The 26,527-nt window shown below is 41.5% G+C and overlaps 1 protein-coding gene across 6 annotated transcripts in view; it reads left to right on the top strand.

Moving 5' to 3' along the window:
- Positions 1–26,527, top strand: part of qkia (QKI, KH domain containing, RNA binding a) — a 79,818-nt gene that overhangs the window by 38,128 nt on the left and 15,163 nt on the right. For all 6 annotated transcript variants that reach the window (XM_058091394.2, XM_058091391.2, XM_058091389.2 and 3 more), the window contains exons 4-5: positions 8,565–8,708; positions 25,721–25,808. In XM_058091394.2, the coding sequence (XP_057947377.1) occupies positions 8,565–8,708; positions 25,721–25,808 (232 nt within the window). The remainder of the gene's footprint in view (positions 1–8,564; positions 8,709–25,720; positions 25,809–26,527) is intronic.

Here is a 26,527-nt window from a genome sequence, read left to right as displayed (position 1 = left end):
CAAAAACTTACCACTTCCACACGGATAGGGAGGATAACTATTAACAGTTATTTAACCTTTAACATGAACATTAATTATTTTTTTCTGGGTACATGATACCATACAGCATCCATATCAAACTTGCGTGGGCCGCACTAACATTAAACTTTCATATCAAGGCGGGGGCCTCAAAGTAGTGTCCTGCGGGCAACATTTGGCCCGCGGGCCGCGTGTTTGAGACCCCTGTTGTAAAGCGTCGTGAAGCTGAGATTGAATGACTTTAGTCTACATGTGTTCTTCATCTACTCTCTGCCTCGCATTTATGCTTCACAGAATAGTCCAGATTTTTTAACACAAGTTTTATGGTATCCCCATCAACAGTGTAGTACATCAAAAGTGACTTACCACCAGACTTGGTCCCGTTTGTCCAGTTCTGAACGGATGAGGATGAGTCACCATGCTCAGTTGCTGGGCCACTCAGACCTCATAAATCGCTCTGCATCCACCTTATCTCCGCGCAGTGTCGCCTGTCCATTCTCGTGTATGTCACAAAGACGCTCGCATCTTGTTCCGCTGTGGAACAAACAGACACAAGATAGCGGTGGCGATGCAAGTATCTTCATCACATACACAAGAATGGACAGGCAACACAGTGATTTGTGAGGTCAGATTCGCATATTGTTTGAGAACTCAAAGTGGACCCAATGAAATGGCCCCAGCAACTAAGCATTAGGAGGGTCTACATTAGGAGGGTCTACATTAGGAGGGTCTACATTAGGAGGACACTAGTCACTGCTGTTAATGTCAGTGCTTTTTGACCCGGTTGTGTACTTTTATTTTACCCAGACACCCGGCAACTAAAGAGGGCTTGGCCGTCAGTCCAATAGAGGCATTAAACACTGCACACATGCTACGTCATCATATCATTTTATTAGATGGGTGGATGTCTGTGGTTGTGACAATGTTGAAAAATCTTACCCTTGGGATTAGTAAATAACACACCATGATCCCACACGTCCATTTCAGACTACTTCTTCATCTTATCTTTCTCTTTCTTTCTCGTCTGCACATCCCAGCTGTCCTCCAGTGATGCTTTATTGTATTACATTTACATAAGTCAGAGGAAATTTATTTTATCCCTTTCATTGTGGGAATACAACTCATCTGCACACCGTCTCTCTCTCGCTGTCTCTTTCCCTCTCTCTCTCTCTCTCTCTCTCTCTCTCTCTCTCTCTCTCTCTCCCCTCAGACACACACATCCACACAAAGTCCACACAGTGCATTGTTACACAAACAGTTCGTGCTCGCAGACGAGCACATTTTCGGCTGAGTCATAATCTTAGAAGCTGCCTGTTTGCTGCAGGGCCAACATTTTTTTTTTGTTCTTTTTTTAATGGAAACCTCCCATTCTTATTTTAATTTCTGTCTCTCCTCCCCCATTTCCCATGGAGTGTGTTCATTAGACGAGAAGAGAATAAGGACACTCCGCTCTCTCTTCACAATTAGATCCACAAGTTGGGCCTGTGGGGGGGAAGTAAAACAATCGTCCCTCAATCTGTAGTGGTTTCCAACATCGCTCCCTCACTCATCAGGGATTTCATTCACTACAGCTTATTATTAGTCAAAACTTTCACTGTATTTTGATACAGCATCTGGTGTCTGCAGCGGAACTGACAAACAAGTTATATCGGCTGAACCAAAAGTGTCACAGAGGTTGTGCTTGCTGGCAAACCAAGGAGGTCTTATACTAATTTTAGGATTGAAGCACTGTAGAGAATATTTCATTATTTTCTAAAGAAAAGGAACATGGGCAAACACTTTGGTGACGGAGGCAAGGAAAGACACCTTCACAGTAAGAAACTTAATTTTCCCCATTGTTCAAAAGAACTTTTGTTAAACTTTCATGAAACTTTTGAATTCAAATTTTTTTAAAACTTTTAAAAATTTTAACTTAATTTTAATAATGTAATAAAATTTGGAAAAATTGTGTCATTTTTATTAGCATCAATTTAGCATACACACTCCACTGTCATTGGTCACACGCCCAAAGTGATGCCTAACTACGAACCATATAAGGAAGTTCACTCTTCTGTGACATCACAAAGGAGCAGTTTTACCACGCCTGTTGAAACCGAGCATTTTGAGCCATCCCAAACTTCTTTCAGGGCTCACTTCCAAATGTGCAAACCTCATTATCTGAAACTTAAACACGAGAATACCGCATTCTAACTACATTTATAGGTCAGAAAAGTGGAAAAAGCATAATAGGTCCCCTTTAAATATTGGAAAAATAACGTAATTTTACACGGAGCGTACATCATACTAATAGGTTTTTTCACATATCACAAAAGCTGAGATATCCAAGTGGTCCTTGCATTCAATCATTTTTCACTATGTGACCCTTGCTGGAAGACGTTTGGACACCCCTGATCAGGGGTTTTGGAACACCACTGTCTGAGAAACAAAGATCTAGACTAAAGTGGTGCAGGCCTGGCTATGTTGTCCCTCGATTGGAATAGCTATCTGCCAGTCTTTTTAAAACACAAGACCCCCTTTCAGGTTAGTTGACAGTGCTCCCATATATTTCCACTAACCCTCGTGTTGCATAATTGTGTCCCTGTCTTAACCACTACCCACCTCCCCCATCACCCCCTATGTTTGCATCTTCAACCGGCCCGTATTCTCCTGCTTCATGCCCTGTGGCGGGCGGAGGAAGCCACGGCAGCAGCTTGAGCCGGCGTGTTTATTCAGGATCCATTAGCGGCAGCGTTTTTATGCTCTCAATAATTCAGCTGGTTGCTCCTGGGCCGCGCTGGCTGACGGCAGCGGCGAACGGGCGCACTGAAGCTTGCACGGCCACAAGAGAGAGAGAGCGAGAGAAAGGCACAGTGAATCACTTGGCAAGTAGAGAACAATGGCGAGTGGAAGGAAAAAGCAGCTCGAGTAGAAAATGGGGAGGAAGGATGAAGGTGAAGGGCGAAATGTGGTTATGCGCATGAGTCGGGATGGTGCCATTACTCTTTTGTTGGGGGGGGGTTGCTTCAGATTAAAGTATGTTGAATTTGAATGGGAATGGACGATCTTCTGGTAGCCAATCTGTTTTTGTTTTTGAGGCTGAGGTACGTATGTAGAAGGGATGGGATTAAATGAGATCTGCTTCCTCCTACTGCTTTTCGGACATGTTGAACTGTGTTAACACGTGATGTAATTACTGTTCTCAATGTAACATGTTAAGCATTTTTGAAACAAATAATTACCATTATATGATCAAATTTGTCAGAGTTGAAGGTAAATTAAATGTATTCTAGATGTACTGTACAAGGTTACGATGCATTATTAAAGCACATATTTCTTCCACGCAAATGTGGAGCAAAGTACAAGGACTTACAGGAAGTGAAAACCCACTCCTGAATCATTTTTAAGATCAATTGAAAAATTGCAAGAATTTACATTTTGCAATGTGCGGTTCTCAGTAGAGCTTAAAAATGTGATAAGAAATGGGAGTGACACAAAAAAAATCATCATATTTTATTGCAAACAACTATTAAAGTGGAATAGTTTGGCTGTTTATCACCAGATCAAAACTTTAAGACCATAACTCAAAAAAGCCTCAATCCCTACTAAAATATTCCAAAAAGGGATCAGTAATGAGTAGCTGCACCATTCTTATTAATCACCTGTAAAATCGGTTTGGTGTTTCCAGGAGGCTAGTGGTAATGGGCAATGCTGCCGCAGGTGGTGATCGCTTCGGTGGCTTCACGTAGGGCATCCACTGTCTGGAACTGAAGTCTATATTGGTAAACTTCCCTTGCCATCCATCCTTTCGATCAGGAGAACATGCAGGATGGTCCAAAATAGTGATGGCCATTACCACACAGTCATCAATCATGAGGGATGCCATTTGTCGCCCCTGCACAACCTGTAGCTCCATTGTTCCATTGAAGGAACTAGCACCCCAGATCATGTACAGTGTGAAAACATCTCGACTGGGGTCTCCTTGAAAGTCCAATAACGCTGGAAGCCACCACGACCGTGATGAAAATAGAACATTCTTCCACCTTTCAAATTCGCGCAAATACCAAACAGGCAATTTTGAAGAAATTTTTGCTCTTCAAACACTTCCATCAATTTTTCAACTGGTTTTAACATTTTCTTCAAGTGTGTATGACATTGCCACCCTGCGAAAATGCATTCCACCAAAGGGGTCTCTCTGGCTTAATGAAGTGATCAGGAGGTTAGTTTTGTGGTAAAACAGCTAAACCCATCTGCGTGCCAGTGTGTCTATTCCGCCTTAAATAGGAGGAGACAGGACATATTAAAGGATAATAACCCGTCCCAAGATTGCACTTAACACTGATCAAATGCCTCTCGCAACCTTTCTCTTTGTGACACATTTGTTCCGACAGGACGGTTTGCGCAGCAATCCCTTAGAGAGCGCTCACTTTCACTATCAACACAAGTCCTGCTTCTCTCTTTCTCTCTCTCTCCGTTTCTCGTATTGACGGCTTTTGTTTGTTGTCATGGAATCTTAGAAGCCGGCATGCTAGGTGGTGTTTTTTTGAAGTGCACAAACAGCAGGAAGGTAAATGCGGCTAGCTAGCTAACATTTCTTTAATACTATGCAAGGAAATACATTTAGAATAGCATTTGAATGTATTTACTCTGTAAATTGTCTTCATGTTATGTGCAATATTAACAATGAAGCAATCATTGAATTGCAATTTACTTATTGCACCTAGGATTTCTACCTAAGCTGACATGTCATTTCTGGACCCCTTTGGGACTTTAGACAGCAAATGAGTTGCGTCTCTGCTGGTGGTAGCAAGTAATGCAACAGGTTGAGCGCACTTTTGGACGCACTATACAATATACTGTCATTTGAGGGGTTTGTCCGGGAGTAACTGGGTTTGCAAGGGACTTCAGTCTGGGAAAGTTAGTAGCACCACTGCAGGCTATGCACAGTAGTGGACTGTAATTTGCTTCCTCTTGAAATTTCTTTATTGTTGGTTAAATTTATTTCTTTCATGCACAAAGCAATGTAAATGACTTTATACAAAGGGAAAGGGTTTGCAAGAGACTGTTTGGAAGATTTTTTTTTTTTATCCTCTACCTCCCCTCCTAGTTTGTTGTGTCCTTCCATGTACCCTGCGGCTCTATACACTGCACCTGTTTAGTCTGTTGACATTTAGCCTCAATTTAGAGCAACTCCTTGGCTCAAAAGAGACGAGTACTGTTCAGAGTTGAATCACTGCATCCTTCCATTCAGTGCAACATGCCATTGTTCTGGCTGCATAGTCTACAGTCCAATGTAGGAACTTGCCTTCACCTGTGTGAATTCCATGTTGATGTACATATTACAGAACACTTGCAAGCAAACTGTAAGAATGCCTCAACACACTGCACAGCATTGATATCAAACTGATTTGAATTTTACAGTTTTTCATTTTGTTTTTTCTTGCAAAAATAAATATTAAAGTTCATTCATTTTCTACCGCTTATCCTCACGATGGTCGCGGGGGGCTGGAGCCTATCCCACCTGTCTTCGGGTGATCCGCGGGTCACACCCTGGACTGGTTGCCAGCCAATCACAGGGCACATATAGACAAACAACCATTCACACTCACATTCATACCTATGGACTATACTTCTATTGGAGTCGCCAATTAACCTAGCATGTTTTTGGAACGTGGGAGGAAACTGGAATACCCGGAGAAAACCCACGCATGCACGAGGAGAACATGCAAACTCCACAGAGAGATGACCGAGGGTGGAATTGAACTCTGGTCTCCAAGCTGTGAGGCCTGCGCGCTAACCACTAGACCACCGTGCAGCCAGGAAAAATGTATTTTTAATACAAAAAAAACGCATGTTCCTGTGTACCACTTGATGGAGCTCAGGTAGTACTACCAATAGTACTCATACCACAGTTGGAGAACATCATAGCTCTAAGCCCTGCCTACGATTTAATCGTATTTCCAAAAAAAATCATCCATTCCAGTCATAAAACATGCTGGACCTTGGTTTAAACTTGTTTTAAATAAAATAAACATTTGTCTAAATTCATGAAGAAATTCAAATGTAAAGTTTCCACTGCATTGTTTACATTTTAATACAACTTTGTACACATATTTGGTTTAGACTTTTGTCTAAAGTCAGTTTTTATAAAAAAAAAAATTATATATATATATTTTTTTTTTTTTCTTTGTTTCTTTGGGCTTTTTTTTCCTGATTATGATAGCGATATTCTACCGAAATATATTGGGATATTAATTTTGGTCGTAATCGCCCAGCCCTATACAGCAGTGTGACTAAAATTATGGACATTGTCTTTAAAGATCACTGTCTGTCAGGACAGCACCCAGCCATGTGTGTGTAATGGCAAGCTTGGTTGGCCTACTATGCTGCCCATATTAGAGTCAGCCCAGCGTTTCCACTTGCAGGCACTCAAGATTTTTGGAAGCTTTTGGGGCAAAGACATAATTGGAAGAAGAGTAGACATATACGCACTTTTGCTTTTATATATAAACCAGCCTGTCTCTGTCCTGTCTAGAAAATGCTGAGTTTCCTTTCAGTCTGTGTACTCTGACTGGTCTACAAGCAAACAGCCATGGTGAAATAATGGCATGAAAGTACCCAACCCCCCACCCATGCGGAAAAGGTGAAAACGAGAGTGGAATGTTGAACTTTATGTGTGTGTTTTAAAGAGCAGTGCCATGGCAACAGCTCTCTTTGGAGTAGGAAGAAGGTGGGTGGCACTCTGCTCCAAGCTTCTCTTCCTCGGTGCTTGACGTCTCAGTTGGAATCATGTCAGGTGGACCTCCTGCAGGGGGACACTGCCGCAATGCGTTGTGGGTAGTTGGACAGCTGCACAATGGGGAAAAATGGTTGACATAGGCTAAAGTTGTTCTGGGATCACTGGGAAAGTTTAGTTTAGTTTTTCTAACGGTGACCATTGATTTGAACACAATAGGGCGGGGGAAGGAAGTCTTTGTTACTAAACTTAACATCCCCGTCCCACCATTCAGTGTCCTGCATCTGTTAGATCTGTAATACTAACCCCAAAGGTGAAGAAGTGACAGAACAGGATGTCATCTTTTACAGGCAGTTTAAAAGCCGTTTATGATACTTTTCTGGAATATTTTCTTAGTATTTGATCAATTGTGTCTCCATGCAGTCATTGAGTGTTCTTTGGCTTGCAAGGAGTTGGACTAAATTAGTTATGCTTCTTCAGACTGCTTTGTTGAATGAAGTGAAACCAAAGCATACTCTAACTGGGCCAATTTTTCAAATCCTGGTGATTGATGCAATACATCATTGAACAATTTTGGACAGTATTTTTCGATCATATCCATGCTTGTGGTTGCAGATGCAACTGCAGTCGTTTTGTTAATGTAAGCTATTTTTATGACACCCTATTAAGCATAATGTACGGCGCTCTTATTATGAAGGACGGATGTGTAGTGTACGAAGTCAGTGGGCATCCTAAAATGCTCCATTACTAAGGTTGGGCATCGAGTCTTGACCTTCGATTGGAACCGGGACTAACATTACGATTCTCGTTTAAATGCCCACTTCACAAACAGCTGCAGCCTGCAGTCATTGCGGCCCGCAGCTCATTCTTAAAATATAATTTAATAAGAAAGAAGTACACGTTTGGACACCCCCACGCTCTGTGCGTACTGAGCTTCCATTGTAGCTTTAAGCATGTACAAGACCATTACCAATCAGTGGCTGCACGGCGGAGTTTGAGTCGAGTTTGCATGTTCTCCCTGTGCATGCGTGGGTTTTCTCCAAGGACTCCGGTTTCCTCCCACATTCCAAAAACATGCTAGGTTAATTAGCGACTCCAAATTGTCCAGAGGTATAAATGTGAGTGTGAATGGTTGTTTGTCTATATGTGCCCTGTGATTGGCTGGCGACTAGTGCAGGGTGTACACCACCTCTCCCAAAGACAGCTGGGATAGTCTCCAGCACCCCCGCGACCCTCGTGAGGATAAGCGGTACAAAATGAATGAATGAATTACCAATCTGAATATTGCAGTACACTTTGTTGTGTAGAAAATACACGACCACAGGTTTATATTTGCTTTTGAACCTATTTTGGTTACTGCTTGCTGTACATTTTGCCGCTCCAGAAGTGTTTTGGCACTGCTATTTCACTTTCTCTATTGCACCTATTGTTATTTGGATACCGTTGTTCATTTAAAAAAAAACAGGCCTATGCGCAATGTCAACTGCAAGTCATGAATGTTGATGCCGTTCTTACTAGTTATATTAGAAAACTTAAAAAAACACAAAAAACATTGTCACCCATGTCTCAGATCTCGACCCGTTCATTTTTCACGGGTATTAATTGCCGCAGGGCAAAGCTTTTTGTCTCAGTTAAGTGAGTGTTCTACTAAAGAAGGGTGTCATTTCAAAGCAAAAAGCTAAATGGCTGACTAAAGGGCCGTTCCTGTCATCCCTCCTCTATTCACAGGACGACGTCTTCCTCTGATGCGGTCCTGCTGCATTACCGCTGTGGTGTGCTCCACAACACACCGGCTGCTGTCACGTTCACTCAGTGTCTACCTCTTTGTTTCTAGGAGGAGCAGAACAGAGGGAAGCCAAACTGGGAGCACCTAAACGAAGAGCTCCATGTCCTGATCACAGTGGAGGACACGCAGACCAGAGCCGAGATTAAGATGAGGAGAGCCGTGGAGGAAGTGAAGAAGCTCCTCGTGCCAGCTGTGAGTACCCCGCCACCAATGATGGAAACAAAAAGGTGGTCAAGGTGACATAGTGCTGACTTGACCCCTCTATGTCGGTCTGAACAACAGGATAGCATATGGCACGCCGCTCACATGTCACTGTTAGCATCCTGTTTACGAGCACAGGAACAGGTTGGCGCTAACCTCGGCCGAGTGGGAAAGAAACAGCTAGCGGCGCTCGCCCACTGTGGCTGCCACATTCCATCTCCGCTTCCCTCACCCCCGTCCCGATTTCCTCATGCCACTTGCTGATAGCAGTCTGGCTAGCGGCAAGCATTCTCCATGTTGACTGCGGTGACCAGGTGGATGGGGCAGCTGAAGGCCCACATGACCCATCAGGTGGCAACACGTAGAGCGTTGTGGTCTTGGCTAGTGCCAGGACTAGAATGTTGTTGTCGGGTGATGTAATGTGGCATTCAAGCCATGTGTAGGACCCTTTGTAAGCCTCTGCTAATGCCAGATTTGGACATTGAGCATGGAGTTTGCTGAACTAAAAATCAATTAGTCTAATGAGGTTCATTTTGTCTGACATTTCTAAACTCTTAAACAATTATTAAACAGACCAACAAATTGTTAAAAATCAATTAATTGTCCATTTATACATAACAGAATATCGGGTATTTTAGATGCAGGCAGATATCGTTTTTGGGCAGATATCTACCCCATATCCAATCAATGGATTTGTGGCAGTCAAAATAAAAGAATTGGCTAATCTCTTCCAAGTTTTGCATGCTTGTAACGGCACTTGAGATCTCAACATGGGTCAGATAATTGTATTTGTTTGAATTAGTTTAATTGACGCACATTTATAATTACTTGGCACAGTCCTATTGATCGAAACCCAGGCAGGACAAGTTGGATTGGAAGACTGCTTGTTGCTACAGTAGAAGAATAAAAGCCTGACTTTCCTGCCCGGGAATGGTCGTTTATACCCTCACCTTCGCCCAGCTGACAGTGTGGAAATCACTTCATGTCCTCCCCCCCCCCCCCTCTTGCTTGTCTGCCTGTTATTTCTTTAGGCACTTGTTTTGTTCCCACAGCCTGTATGCACACAGAGGATGTTGACACACTTGAACACTGTCTCTCTCTCTCACACACACACACACACACATACACACAATCAAATATGCCCCCTTCCCTTCCATACACACACACACACACATGCACACTCAAGAATGAAGCCATCATCGGCAATGACAGTGTACCAAGGAGCGATGCTGTATGAGTCACCACGAACACACGCACACAACAGAACAAGAGTCCCCCCATTGGCGTCCTTTTAAGTCAATGACTGCTCTCAAAAGCCAACACTCATCTGGATGGAGTGGCACTGAAATAGCCGGCATTGTTCTAGAAAATGCCCCCCCTTGCATTTTGCAGCTTTACAAGTGCATTTAAGATGTGCACGAGTTGATTTACCTGAAGCGGTTGGACGGTTAAGGGGATCAAATGTTGTTTTTGCCATACTCAAAAAAGGTAGGCCCCTCCCTCAATTTAAACACACACACTAAAAAAATTACTAATTAATTCTCGCCTATTTTGTAGTGTTTCTTACATATTACATATTGTTGTTGTTTTACCTTAAGTCTTCCAAATATTACACCTGTTTGATTAGGGTCCAAACTTTAGGTATTGCAACAGGTACCACAAGCTACTCTTAGGCCATTTAAAATGTCAGTATCTGTATTTTATCTCCACATAAAACCCCCAAGGGCTACCGCATTTTTTTTTTTTTTGTCACATGCCAGCAGTGGGTGGGTGGGCAATCGAGCTAGCTGGCATAAATGCCCTTTATCATGCTGAACTAAATTGGATTTAAGTGCGGCTTTGGTGCACAGGCATTGTACTAATGAAGGGCATCTTCCCCACATCTGGCGGTGTTAAAAAAAAAAAAAAAAAAAAAAGAAAATCCCCTTTACAAAATTACACAGGAAACAAAATGAGGTCATGCTTTTATTCCCTTTCAGTGAATAAGCTTTATGTTCCATTGAAGAGGACCAATGCTATGTTCCACTGCAGGGCATGATGCCCAATTGGGATTTTTGGTGTAAATTATTTTTAAGAATTAAATAATAATAAAAAAAAGTAGTCTTTACATTACCAAAAAAGGTGAACACAAAGCATTCGTAAAGTGACATACGTCGTCACACGTTTCTGTTACAGAAGTAAAGATTACTGCAGTGTGTGCTCTCGTGATGAGATACCACTAATCTAATGTTCACAAAAATATTTTGTTTATAGATATAAAATAGGACCATCCAACTTTGATGTTCACTGATAACGGTCAGGCTTGCAACCAATAAACTGTGATAAACGAGTGAATATTGTACTATATTTTTTCTTTATTTTAGTTTTATTTAATGCTATTATAAAATGGTTAACTTGTCTTTATATTTGCATGACAGTTAGTAATGTTAATCAGTGCCGGTTTTATGATGGCAATTTAACCAGGATCCATTATAATGGCGTTTCTTGTCAACCTGGCCTGTTCCATAACCATCTTGACAGACATGTCGATCTACTGTCTCTACAGGAGGCCTCCACCTTGCCCTCTTTTCTTTCTCGTTCCTATGAACTTTTGAACCCCCTGCCCCCCCACTAACTGGGAATAGGGGCTCCATCGGCGAAAGGATGAGCTTCACAGGGGGAGGCTGAGATGGGTGGGTGAATGCGATAGAGCTTCTCTCTTTCAAGTGTGGATTTAGTCGGCTGATCCTGCCCTAGCACACACCCCGAGTGCACGTTCTTGCATTGGTATGCCCCCGAAACCTGTATCCACATGCACGCACAAACACACACTGTCTTACATTAAATGCTCTGCTCATCACTTGAGTCTTTGGTTTAGCAACCTTCTACAGAGCCCACAACCGAGACATGCTGCACTTTGGGTAACCCCTACTCAGATACTTCACTATAAAACAACAGGGCATACATCTGAAAAGTGAGGCATTAAAGCTATATTTGATCTAATGTTAGCTTGGGGCCTTTCCATGGGTTGAAAAATCAGGTGAGGGGGGGAAAAAATAACTGAAATGTTTTGGTTTACTTGCTGAATTTCACCATAAAAGTCTATAACAGTTCAATACAGTGGAAGCTTGAAAGTTCACGGCTGATTTCTTTGGATTGGTAGATGAAAAACATCACTCAGTGTCCCAAAAGCTTACCTTAAAGCTCCAAATTAAGTAAAGTAAACTTTCATAGTTAACCCAAATTAACTTACTTAACACAGACTTTCGTAAGCGTTTTGCTGTTCCTCATACGCTCTGTGGTAATTTTTACATTTGTATGACTATTAAAAATGTTACATAAAACATTTCCTGTACAAAATCAAAATATTTTCTATGATCTACTATTATGACAAAGGTTTGATCATAAATATCGCTAAATGTGACATAATTCAGTGTGACTTAGTATTTTTTTCCCCTTAACACATTAAGTGGTTTATGCCTTCCCAGTGTTTTTGCACTTAATGTCCAAGCAGAAGCTCTACTGGTTCTACATTTGGTCAAAGTTACTCACGTTTTGTCAGATCAAAACACGACTGCTAGATAAGACTTCTATCAAAACGTGAAATGTGATAGTAGCATCGACAGTATTTCACTGCCTTCCGCTAGCGCACTTAACTTTGGTAACAGTTGCATTCTGGTATATGCTTTTCTTCGCTTCTAATGTTCTTATAAAATATTGTAACAAGGCCACAAAAAGCAAAACGCATTTGATTCTCTCTAAGCTGGGGTCTTGTTTTTGGTGTGCTAAGTTTATGCATGGTATGATGTCTCAAACAACTATATTTTGTATTACAAATCCTTTATACTAATATTAGAAACATACACAAAGTAAATCAATATGTGCCATTGGCTCGTGGATTTTGTTGCCTTGTAATATTGCCAGTATGATAAATGAGGCATATCATTTTCTCTGTAAAGAAACAGAGTAAATCCTCAAATATAATTGTAAACATGTTACCCTGGAGACAATTTCACAGTGCAGCATATTTTGCTTGCTGACAGATTAAATTGTTACGCCGTGCAGATAAATCGCTTCAGAATTTCAAGTCTTTTTTTCCCCCCCGTGTGTTGAAAACGGATTACAGCTATCAAGTCGCAAAATCTTAAAAGATTTAACATGTCAAGAATCAAAAATACAAGTTTCCAGTTTCCATGATAGAAATGCTTGCCCGTGCTATCACTGCAGCACTTCTGAGCACCACAGGCATGATCTCCGAGTGGAAATAATACAGAATGAAGTCGACACTGAATATTTTTATTCAATAATCACATTTTTTGTCTTTATTCTGGTTCAACTCTGGTTGTCTCCTTCTCACTTGTCAGTGGTGTATGACAAATTAGTACAAAACACCATCTGGCTGCATCCATCCATGTGTGCCTCCCCAGTTAATGAGGTTTATTTTCCTAGGTCTAACCCATCACTGTCATTCTCTTTTATTTACTCTTAATGTACCTCATGCGTGATATTCATTGTGCCTTATCCGTAAGGGGGGGGGCATCATCATCTCCCATTGAAGCTGAAGGATTTCCTTGGCTGTTTTAATACATTCCACCTCAATTTGAAAACACTGTTTTTTGCTACAGGTATACACTGTAGTGTAATTGATCTAAAATGTCAAAATTGATGGGTCTGTGATGATTAATGATGATTGGAAATCCTTGGGAAAGGCCTTCCAGCTCGTTACCTATAACCCAACAGGCTGAGATTTAATGAAAGCCGAGCAGCGTGGATTTGGCAGTATGTTTCTACAAATGTAAATGCAATAAATGACAAATCACAGCAGCATTACTTAATCAAATCCCACTGCCCAATAGTGACGACAGTCAAGAAGACTTAAAGGACATTTTGGCAGGATAGGATATAGGTAGGTGTTTTTTCCCCCATTTTATTTCCCTCTAGACTATTCCTACCCTCATCAGGCTAATAAGAGTAGGACTGGATCGTATTAACCTGAGGTGATTTGCACCTCCTAGGATGCCAACAGTCTTGTACATGCTTGCGTGCACCACCTGCAAGTACACACCCCGGTATCTCCCACATGAATGTTAATCACGGTTTTAATTTGCCTTCTTGACTCGGCGACCCTTTTGTCAAGATAGTTTCTCCCTTCATGCTCTCTTCCTGAGGATGACGTCCTTGTGTGTAATTGTTTTTGCACCTGTTTAGTCTCGAGTGGTAGCAATGAGTGAGCTCTCCTTGGAGGCAATGTGATCTTTTTACCCCAGCGTCATCTTTTACCCTCATCCATCCTCACATCATGACACTCATTTAGCCTGCCTCCAAAGTGAAGGTCATCTATATTGAAGTCTAGATGACCTCCACTTTGGAGATATATATATATATATATATATATATATATATATATATGATAAATGAGGCATATCATTTTCTCTGTAAAGAAACAGAGTAAATCCTCAAATATAATTGTAAACATGTTACCCTGGAGACAATTTCACAGTGCAGCATATTTTGCTTGCTGACAGATTAAATTGTTACGCCGTGCAGATAAATCGCTTCAGAATTTCAAGTCTTTTTTTTTAATATATATATATATATATATATATATATATATATATATATATATATACAAAAATGGAATTGTAACTTAGTAATGGTTATATTTGCATCTCATCCTGATGTCCATCAGCACTACAGACTAAACAAAAAGGATTGCTTCCTTGGATTATTTATGCATTACCACTAATTCCTGCATATGTTTGTGACTTTTATTGTAGTTTTTGTCATTTGCGTGTAACATCGACTCTAATACACAGACAGTAGAATACGCGTATTAGTCTTTCTACCATACGGGTTGGTTAATAATCATTCCAAAGGTAAGCTTGCCAATGCTTTGGTAATCATTCAATATTTCTACCAATATCTGAAAACCATAATCAGGTCCCAAGAGTACACTTTAAATCATTATTTGCCAAAAGTACTTGGTCTACTCTTGATATACCCGGGCAATTTGCCCAACTAATATTTTTTTTCTACACTACAAACATGTTTTTCATAGATTGGAGAAGTTGTTTCCCCTCCCACAAAAACAAACTGTTATTTGCATGGACGCCAATACCTTGTTGTCAGCCCACTATCGAACAGGAGGGATTTGATCTGGTCTTGGCTGAAGGAATCCTTCCTGCTATTCCTTCCCTACCACACTCCATCTGCCCATCCCTCTTCGTATTGAGCTTTACGGGGACCTCCTGAGGGGCAGACAGGTGGCGCCGACCATAAAGAAACAGTACTCCCATAGAGATGAAACCTGCCTTTGCCTGACGGCCTTTTCCAATTGCAGTCTAATTTAATTTGTAATAACACTCTACTTAGGGTTGTACATGTATGGAAGGTCCACCATATTTACTGCAGGCACCGGTTGCAAGCTTGCAAATGATGTGTACCCCGGGCAAACCTGAAATCAAAGTAAACAATACATATGTTGCTGATCTTTAGCAACGTTTATATACAGTGGATCCTCAGTTAGTGTACAGCCCAGCTAGCGTGTTTTTCAGTGTCTCCTGCTAAGCGTACAATATGTTGTGTCTTGTCCTGTTATTAACCCTTTATAGGGCAAGTAACCATATATGGTAACTTAAAAAACAGGGTTTCCCCATGTCTCAGCAAGACAACAGAGTCATGTGACTTTCTCATGCCAATCAGCCAAGATCAGACAATGTCACAGGAAGTGACATCATGGGCTGTGATCAATCAGGAGTGAGCCAGAGAGTATCAAACTTCCTTCTTCATTCAGAAGTCGGAAATTGCAATTGGGGCCCGACACTCTTGGCCCAAACATAAAAACTAACCATGATAAGTTGATCACAGTCACTCTAACTACAGTACCTCTGTTGATGTCACCTTGTGCAGTTTGACCTGTCCCTTTTCCATACCCTAAATGGGCAAGGAACCGTATATGGTAACTTCTTTGATCTTGGTTTGCACCCAAAACCTGCCAGCTTTTTGACAAAGAAGGTGGGAAACACTATTGAAATCAAGAAAGAACTCTTTGCAAAACATGAAGGGACCGTAAATTCTGAAGTGAACATATAAGCTGCACCCACCAAATATAAAAAGGAAATAAATATATATATATATATATACTTAAAAAACATTAATTCAGTTAGCGTATATTGTGATTCGAGTGGTACCTTCTGAAACAATTTAATGACACTAAGGATCCACTATACGCCATAAAATAAGCTAAATAACAGAAGAAGAAAATTGGATTTTCCAAATGCCACTTTACTTGTTTCAATCAGAACGTATCTTAAGTCAGACAAGATCTTAAGTGCTGAAAGGACTTCATATTTCTCCACGATCGATCTTTCTCTGAATTATTAATGTGTCTTTCTTAGATTTTCACCATCATTCCTTGAGTGACAATGTTCTCAATGTACACAGTCCCTCAGCACCAGTCACCAAATTGCCTTCACTTACCACTCTGTCCTTTTTAATTTCCAATTCACACACTCATTCTCAGATTCCCTAACCGCAAAGGTACCTTCCATCATTGTAACACCATTCCTAATCCACCTGGTTGTTTTTCAGAGGCTTCCTCTAGTGGCCTTATACAAAACCCAGTTAGAAGAAGCTGGTAACAAGACTATGTTGAGAGCAGCAGGCTGTTTTTTAATCTGTCATGGTCCTCCTGTGGTCATGAGAAGGGACCCTGCATGCCCCCGGCCAATCTCTCTGCTTCACTTTGAAGGTCCTGCTAATCCCTTTTACCAAGAGTTAAGCAAGCATACTGAAGTGTGTTTGTGATGTGCATGTGCTTGTGGAAGTGGCAGTCACAGAAGTCACCATGCATCTCCAAAGGCGCCTTGTCTCATTAACCCAAATGTTCATCCAAAGTATGTTTTGTCTGAACTTGCCTGGAGGGTTTAACAAGGCCAAACTCCTACACAGTGTGAACACACATGCAAGTACACTTTTATGTGTGTTTATGGGATTGGGTCGAGCTCAGCATTGGCTGGCACAAAATCTGCTGGTCTAATTCAGTTCAGCCAACTCAAGACTGATCTCCTTAGTTCAGGTTTTGTTTGATGTTTTTTTTTTTTTTGCAGTGCATTGCTCTGCATTTATTGTATTAAGTAGTTTTCCCATGGTGGATCATTGTTCAGTGGAAAACTGCAATATTTCTGTTTTGTGCATGATGTCCAAGCAAAGCAATAAGTCAGGCGGTGTCCAAAGTGCGGTCCATGACCCGTTTATTCGCTTGTGGCAAATCAAATTAAACACAAAAAAGCAAAAGACAGTCACGGGTATGTATGCGGCCCTCAGGAAAAAGTTTGGGCACCTCCGCAATAATTGAGGTGCATATTTGCACGACTAAAGCTGAGGTAGTTGTTTGAGTTTAGCGCAAATATTTAAGGTAAAATTGTAGTACTGCTTTTTAACTGACCTTGATTTTGCTAGTTAGGAAATATCCTCATTCAAATATTCAGGAGGACTCAAAAGTTTTAAAGAGGTCAGCATGGGTCTCAAACACGCGGCCCGCAGGACACTAGTGTGAGGCCCCTGCCTTCATATGAAAGTTTAATGTTAGTGCGGCCCGCGCAAGTTTGATATGGATGCTGTATGGTATCATGTACCCAGAAATAATTATTACGTTTGATTAATATTCATGTTAAAGGTTAAATAACTGTTAATAGTTATCCTCCCTATCCGTGTGGAAGTGGTAAGTTTTTGGCTATTTAAGTTTAAAGGAAATAACTTGAAGGCTACCGTTTAGGTCGCTAGCTCTCTAGTTTGCGAGTTAGCATGTGTCTCAAGACCCTGCAGTTGCGCAATATGTTGTAAATAAAAAGAGTATAAATGTGACTATAGTCGTGTTTTGTCATGTCTACAGGGCTCTAATAATGCTTTGTTCATTTTAATCTGAAAAAAATAATTTGTCTACCCACCAACTATATGTGGTTTCTTAAGTTTTTATTATTTGCAGTTTTATTATATATATATATATATATATATATATATATATATATATATATATATATATTACTGATTGATTTTTTTTTATTCTTGATTTTATTTATTTTTCATATTTTGTGCAGAAAAATAAAAATGAAGATATTTGAGAACAGTGGAACGTTTTATCAGAGCTTTTATTGTAGAAAATCGGAACCAAAGCACTGAAAAGCACTTTGTATATTTTTCCGTTTTTCATAAATGTGTTTTTTTTTTTGGAAAACCTGATGCGGCCCAGTCTCACCCAGACCCTAGCTCCAATGGCCCCCAGGTAAATTGAGTTTGACACCCCTGGTGTAGAGAGTTCTAAAATCCTCAATGGTTTGTTCAATCTAAGGGTGCGGTTAGTTTTAAGTCGGTCAGGACCATGTCACGTACCACATAAGATTCTCTGGCAAGTCTCCCAAAACTGGAGTTCAAACTTAATTCACTGAGGACCAGACAGGTTCCGGATTCGAGTCCCACATCTCGCCAGTGGCACTTTGATTTATGTTCTATGGAAAAGCTCCGGTGATCATCTCTGAGTCAGGATCTCTGAATCTGATGCAAATCCTCTGGCAGTATTTAAAGCTCCCCAAATCATCCCTGGCCAAATCCCCTCAAGATATTCCCCGCTCGATTGGAGGGCATTAAAGGATCGCGAGTGACAGAACAATACACCGTCTGGCAGCCTGGTCGAATAAGGGATAAATGGGAATGGAGGAAAGGGAAAGCAGGGAGAGAAAAGTGCATGACTGAGGCTACAGATTTGGCGTAAAGGGCTGGAAGGGGTCAACAGAGAACAAGAGACAAGGGACAGCTGCTTGTTGTGTTGTACAACATGGTTTCAAACAACTTCATCCTGCCTGCTCTTAGTCTGCAGCATCATCTGTCAAAGCTGATGCACAAGCTCGAATAATCGTTCTGTTAAATCTGTATATATATTTTTCAAGGTTATTTATGTGGTCTTTAATCCACTCTTAATGCTGTTATGCTACATGAAATGCTAGCCTGCTTTGAGGATGAACGCCATCACTAAGAATTTCAGCTTTTGCTTTTTACTACTGGGAATATTTTTAAAGGGGAATATATTTTTAGCTCTCATATAGATGCAATTTTCTTTTTGTTATATTACTACACAAGTATTACTACTACAAGAGTAGGCGGCAATCAGATTAACACTTTTGCATCAGACATACTTTTAAAACATTTATCCACTGCAGGCTTTGTTGTGCAAAGAGAAACTTATTCCTGAATTTGTAATATGCCACTTACGAAAGTGTATTTCACTAAGGCGTTTGATTGACTGTAATGGGGAGGAGCAGCCGTGATGTGTTTGTAATAATCTGACTGGAGTCAGGTTGACTTCTATGCTAATGAGCCAGGGTGTCGGTGGTTTAGCATGACTAATGGCTCACATCGCTAACAGAGCTGTCTCGGACTGAGGAAGCGAGCAAAAGGTGCAAGGGGGGGAGAAATGAAGGGGCTTTGCAGGAACATTGGGAAGTGTTACTAGAGATTGCGTTGCTCGGCTTTTGGGAATTTGACTCCCTCGTCAAAATAAACGTGAAAAAGGCGGCGAACATTACAGAGGGAAGTGCACGAGTTGCACACTCTTTCAAGGGGAATTTTTGTACGATAGCAAGAGTGTGTGTGTGTGTGTGTCATGTTGTGAGTCAGGATTTTGCCTGGTAATCTGTGTGTTAATTGTGCGTCAGAATGTCCTTGAACAAGACACTAATCCCCAAGCTGTTGGTCTCCACCTTGCATCCATCCATGTGTGTGAGTGTCACCGGTTAATTGAGAACTAATACAGTCATCCCTTGTTTATCGTCTTTAAATAGTTTCATACCCGACTGCGATAAGTGAATTTCCGCAAAGTAGGATTCATTCATTTTCTACCGCTTTTTCCTCATGAGGGTCGCGGGGGGTGCTGAAGCCTATCCCAACTGTCTTGGGGCGAGAGGCAGGGTATACCCTGGACTGGTCGCCAGCCAATCACAGGGCACATATAGACAAACAACCATGTTTGTCAACCAATGTTTAGCCAAATTTTCCGTTGTTTTTTTACATTTACTTTCACTTCTCTTTCGTTGTCTTGCCACTTTTCTAACCGCTTCAATCTTCCCGCATCTTTAAACACCTGCTTCCTTTTTCGTCCTCTGCGTGGGTGACATAGGCACGTTGGTGATGTAAGCGATTCTTCGAAACATGAAAAAAATCCTCTACTATTTTTTGTAATCAAGGTATCTGAATTATAACATATGTGTAAATTGTTAAATGGTACTTATTTCAAATGTATTCCACTGCTATAGTAGATTAGGACCGAGGTTTAATTAATTTTCTGTTTTATATATATTTAAAAAAAAAATGGGGATCTAGTTCCTGTTTCTGTTTCTACCCCATGGCAGCCCGTGAGTTTTCTTCAGCTGGCTAAAATTGATTACTCTTGTCGTCTTTTGTTTATTTAGTGCCAGGATGTTTTGAGGCCTATTACAAGTGCTCATTTCTTCATCCCCTTTAGCATGCCACTTTCCTGTAGAGTGCGGAATAGTTGATTAGTCATCTTGGCAGCATGGTGGGAGTAATCATTTTCCTCCAGATGTTGAGTTTGGGACGAGACCAAACTGAAATGGGAAACTGGGAGGGTGGGGTGGGATGGGATGAGGGGAGTAAAAACAGCTGCTGCCGCTGCTACCAGTTCCACCCATCAACAGAACATGAAGTCATCTACTCCTCCCTCCTTCAGGCAATTGACTGTCCCTCCCTTTTCATTCCCGCATTCCACCTCACTCAGTATCCCAGGAGGTACTCGGAGCAGGCTGTGTTTACCTCTGAGGTAATTGTGGTAGTTTGCAGAGAGTCCGACCCCCGTCCCTGCTAAGGCCCAAGATTACGTGCACGCGGTCAAGCGTGATAGTGTGTGTGCGGATTTGCAATGACTGGCAGTGAGGCCAATGATGGAAAGCAAGCCTTAGCCAGTGTCGGCCCACGAGGGAGCCGACAAATTGGTTTTCACTACCCTGTCTGTCTATTCTTGTCTCCGACTCTCCAGGTATGCCTCTCTTCCTGCATTGTCTCCTCCAAGTCAAAGACAATCATTTAGACTTTCTGTTGCCTTCTTGTTCCACTCCTCTCTCCTCCTGTTGTTTCTTTTTTACACCTCTCCAAGCTGTGCCACAATATACCATGGCTGTTTTCTGTTTCATGAGCAAGCGCCCCGCTGGGACCCATGGTCTCATCATGTAGAGCAGATCTCAGCTCATTTTATAAAGTTGATGGTGGTATGGGGTGGTTGTATGCAAAATAGTGCTACCAGCAACTCATGCAGTGGTTTGTACAGATGAATTATCAGGTTTTCAATTATATTTGAATGATTTCAAGAGGGGCTGTGGAACAAAATCTTGACAGAAGATAATTGACAACCACCGGTTTCAGCCTTTCAAAACTTTATACATACAGATAAAAAGCTAGATTTGTGGTGTGTTTTTATGAAATATTTAGATATAGCTTTAGCTGTAGCTAATATTTAGCTAGGGCGGCACGGCGATCTAGTGGTTAGCGCGCAGACCTCACAGCTAGGAGGCCAGGATTCAATTCCACCGTCGGCCATCTCTGTGTGGAGTTTGCATGTTCTCCCCGTGCATGCGTGGGTTTTCTCAGGGTACTCCCACATTCCAAAAACATGCTAGGTTAATTGGCAACTCCACATTGTCCATAGGTATGAATGTGAGTGTGAATGGTTGTTTGTCTATATGTGCCCTGTGATTGGCTGGCGACCCCGCCTCTCGCCCAAAGACAGCTGGGTTAGGCTCCAGTACCCCCGCGACCCTCGTGAGGAAAAGTGCGGTAGAAAATGAATGAATGAATGAATATTTAGCTACAGTATTGTATTTCTATGAAATATGATATTCACGATTGGCATTGGATAGCACTGATAAATTTGCCAGCTTGGTTGTTTTAATTCATCAGCATATGGTTTGAAAGCGTGGGTCCCGACAATCAGGGGGTAGTCACAACGACAATTTAGCATACATGGAGCGACCTCATTGCAAGGTTGTCATGAAGGCAGTGGGACACGGCTAACCTACTTTATCTCATCATACTGCTGTCTACCTTGGCTTTCCTCCTCCTCCTCCTTCTGTCTTGCTCCTCCCTGATAGCTTTTACCGCTCTGCTGATCTCACAAATAGGCCTCATTGATTGAATCTGATTCTGGTGGATAGAGCAGCATTATTGAGTGGCACTTTTTTTTTTTTCTTCCTCCCACTGATGGACAGGAGTGGGGGTGGGGGCTGGTTGGTTCTACATGCATACATGTGTGCATGTTAAGAATACTAAAGGAAACTTCCTCTTCACGTCGGTCTCATTCTGTAATCTAGCAGCTATGCCTTCCCCCTCTCGCTCTCTCTCTCTCTATCGTATTCCAATTCCCAGATCATTACACACACGCACACTGTTTTTGTGAATGTTTTATAGCTGGTGAATTCTTACCGAGGACTGTCTTAATTGTGGCACGATTAAAGTGTTAAACTGCGCTCCCCGATGGCGTTCATCAAACATTGATCCAAGCCGCATCTGCGGTCGGAAGCGTTCAACAGCACATCGGGTGGACGTGATTTAAGACAACTCCACTCCCAGCGGTCCCGCCAGTATTATCTTGGGGCTTTTTATCCCTTCCTCCACATCATACCGCGGCTGTCTGCAGACATTGCCGAGCTGTCATCTTTCCTGTCTCGAGCAAACTGGAACACGTAGGCTGGCAGGTGTACTTCCTGAGCTTTCACGGAATACCACTAGAATACCACTAAAATTAGCCTCTGTGAGTGGAAAAGAAAAAGAAATGTGGTGTTTGGGGGATTTAGCGAGCAAACTGCATTTGTGTGAAGATGGAGTTCAATCAGCAGCATTCCTCTGGGTGTACATGAAGCGGCACACACAAGAGGCGTCATCTATTAAGAGTTTCCCTAGTTTTAATGGGACCCTACTGTTTGTAATGCAGAGCAAAAATGGTGGCCACCTTTTTTCATCTGTGCCTGTTTAACCCCAGCAACTTCAAAAATCCATCAAAATACCGCACATGAGTAGTCCATATCCCAACATCCATATGGCAGCATGATCTGATTCCTGATTCCTAACCACTCCACACCAAAGAATACTTGTTTTTACTGTCAAGCTTGTGGAAAGATAATGTACATTTTGATTAAATGTCGTTTGACTGTTTCGGGTTGTTAATTAATGTGGTCACTATGTTTTTTTTTTTTCAAGGGATGCAGGATCTAATTAGCAGTGATTTTTTTTTTGAGGTGGTACGCACTGTCAGCCAATGACCTGATCCTTGTTAATTTACTGCAGTGCGCTCCATGCTGTCAACAATGCATGTAAAACGCCACCTTTTGTCCTCGAAGGAGCATGCCGATAACTAGAAACAGTCTGCAGGAATATACTCTACCTCTTAGAGTATCACAATGTTATTGCAATATAATGCTAATGGTAATATCACCATACAGCAGTCCTTATATTACTAATGGTGGGGCATTGAGGGGGGTACTAAGATTAATGTCTTCAAGCTTAGCATTTTGTTTGCTGGTGCCAACAACTTGTACAGATCATAAATATGACAGGGTCCCAATAGAATTTAGAATTGGGGTGCATGGCAGAAAATGATTGAGAACCATTGGCTTAAAGCCAGAGTGGTAATTGTTACTGAAATAAAAATTAAAAAAGTATGTGTATACATATACAAATCAGCAACAGCAAAAATGGAAAACCTGGCACTAATTTTACAAGAATAAACTCATCAAATGACAAAAAAAAGTCATAATTTTGTGTGTACTACTGAGTCTTTGAGCATGAACTGATGAAGCCTGCTCTTCTAAGACAACCTGAGCAGTCCAGTTGCGATCGATAGACTGCCATGAGAATACAACGACCTGGATGAATGACAATATTCATGGGCACGGACAGGGTAGCAATACTTTACTATGAGCAAAAACTATCTATCTTTTTCCACCCACTTCATAAATGCTACAAATGAATGCCTGATTGTACATATTTGGGGTTGTGAGCATGGACGCAGCCACAAAGTATATGCAAACGTCTCAACTCGTTTATGTAGGATTCCAATTCTTGACCCAAAAACATGATTGTATTTGATGAATGCGCTGCCAGTCTTCTTTCCTCAAATTTTTTATGCATTCAATCATTATTAAATGAATTATATATGCTGCATCAATACTAATTGCAGTACCACTGCCACACACCACTTCCTGACATTTCTTCATCTTTAAAGGTGGAAAAGTGTAGCTTTAAAAAAAAAGTTATATATGCTTCAGGAAATGAGACTAGTGAGGTAACAAGTGGTCAGTAAAGAGAACTTTCTTGCCTTGTTAATTGGAAGCTCTGCTCCACTAAAACCCCGTCCGACTGCCTTGTATTTAGTCAGCGGAGACCAGACCTGTCACTTTTTCCTTTTCCTTAACCTTGCACTTCTTTTTTTTCCCCAGTATGTGTAGCTGTATTCAAGAGGAGTCTCTCAGGGGGTTGGCTTTGTAACTCTTCACCCTCCTTTATTCCCTGTGTCCCCGTCTTTCCTTATCGTCGCCTCAGTCGAGCAGAACGCTGTCAGAGAATTAACTGCAGTTGTCGCTTCACCGTTTATTTGCTAACGTGCAACTGTGACGCCATGTGGTGTTTACATGCAAATGAAGAGGGCCTCTTTTGCCCATGGTGCAAAAATATTGCCTCTACCCTTTTCACTCTGTTATTAGCCTATAACTTCCATTTTTACCAGCTACCTTCAAAGATGACACATTGCCAAAGGTCAATAGATCACCCTCAGGGTCATCGAAGCGTCTTTTCTCCCTCCATTTCCAAGAGTAATCCACCCTGACCCCTGCTTGAATTGAGATATACTACCTGGGAAAAGCCGTCTGTGTCAACACGGTTATTGAGTGTTCAGTAGCTTCGGGGTGGATGGAGTTTGGGTGCAGAAGGCTATGAGTGGGGAGGGCGTTTTAGTCAAAGGGAAGAAAGGGGGTGTACTATCTTAATTGCTTTTTGTGAATAATTCCAGCCCCCCCAATTTAGCAGTAATGAAAGTGGCTGCCGCTTTTGTATTTGTTTATACAAACATTAAGTGACGGGGACTAACGCTAGCCGGGCTTTGCTTATTGCGCATTTGATTGCGCACGAGGGAGCCAAGAAAATGACTGTAATTATTATTCTGATATGGATTATGAATATGCATTGTCACACTTTGATGTCTCCTTTTGCCTTTTTAACAAAGCGAAAGCACGAAGCAAAGGCAACACCTAATAGGTTAACCCCGTGTTTCTGAGATAGTGGGGTGAAATGAGAGGCAGGGGGGCTATACTCATAACATTATGCAGCAATTATGTGAGTACCAGCAACTCATACAGTGGTTTGTACAGATACATACAGTATATAAATAAAGTATAATTTCTGTCCTCTAGGGGGCCAAGACAGACTATAATTGAGAACCACTGTCTTAACTTCATCAGTTCATCTCGCCCAAATTACAAATATGGTTGCACACAAAACATCATCATGTGTCGCCATAACATCAACATAGGATCCAATCAAAGCTGACCTCGGTCCCAACTCTAAATTTGGGACTATTATTGCTTTTGAAGAGACGTCTGAGCAAGTGTTTTTGTTGACCTGCCATTTCAACACCCACACATGTACAGTAGTTTTGCAACATGGTTGTCATGGTGATTGTTTTTGCCTTGCCTGCAATGTGGCTTCCGCTTGTGTGAAAATGTGTTATAGGGATGGACGTTCAGTTTAACTGTAAATTCATCGATTACAGCAATGTTGTATTTTATTACGAATGAGATTGGAGAAGTCTCTGAATGTTCTGAGCTCCTGTTTTAAAAGCTAGTAAGCAGAGTGATGTTAACTGGCGGATATAATTGAGACTGAATCAACAATCACTTCCACACAATACCCATTGTTAGTGTTGTATTTTGGATAAATATATTGACATGTGTTTTTTGTTTCCCCCCAAGGCGGAGGGTGAAGACAATTTGAAGAAGATCCAGCTGATGGAGTTAGCCATTCTCAATGGGACATACCGAGACAACAACGTCAAAGCTCGTAAGTGAACTACGATTAACGGCGCTAATGTACACAGCTCGTCACATTAAATGCACCCCATTTCATTAATTAAAATAATTTATTGAGCTGATTTTCTCATTAACCAACTGTTTACCTCCACAAAATCAGAGTTTAGCCAGGTGGACTGTGTACATATCCTCCTCTTCATATGTGGCCACTAGCAGACACCTCTCTCAAGCTGACCAAATAGTTTGTGTTTACCTACTCCACCACCACGAGTAGGAGGACCTACATGTTCCTTTCCCTTTTATCCACCCCTTCACCTTTCCACAGCCATCTTTTTTTCTCCCCCCTCCCGTTCCACCTTGCAATCCAGATAAGGATGCTCGGTCTCAACTTGCTCTTGGCAGAATCTTAACTTTTCAGCACACCGCTGGAGCTCACTGTGCTTCAACTCTGCATGTCGGCAAACTAGTTCACCCATCTGCTCAAGGAAGAAGCATCCGTAGATCACATGGCCATGCTAATAACCAAAGCTTGCGCTTTGATTGTGTTTGGCATCAAATAGATTTACTGTTGAATCTACTCAAATATTTGCAGAAATGGTCAAACTATAGTAACTAGGGATGGGTATTTGACTATATTTTTGTAATAAACTATCAGTTTGGTTTTTTTTGCCATTGCATGGTTGTAGCTAATTTTTATGATTTGTGTTCTGTCTAAAATTTCTGATGAAGTTTTGCCTTGGTTTTCGTCAA

This window comes from Doryrhamphus excisus, linkage group LG14 (genome assembly GCF_037039965.1).
Source record: "Doryrhamphus excisus strain RoL-2023G ecotype Guam linkage group LG14, RoL_Dexc_Guam_v1.1, whole genome shotgun sequence".
In the NCBI taxonomy this organism is placed as follows: domain Eukaryota; kingdom Metazoa; phylum Chordata; class Actinopteri; order Syngnathiformes; family Syngnathidae; genus Doryrhamphus; species Doryrhamphus excisus.
Note: the sequence above shows the minus strand (reverse complement) of the source record. Positions and strands in the feature narration are given on the sequence as shown.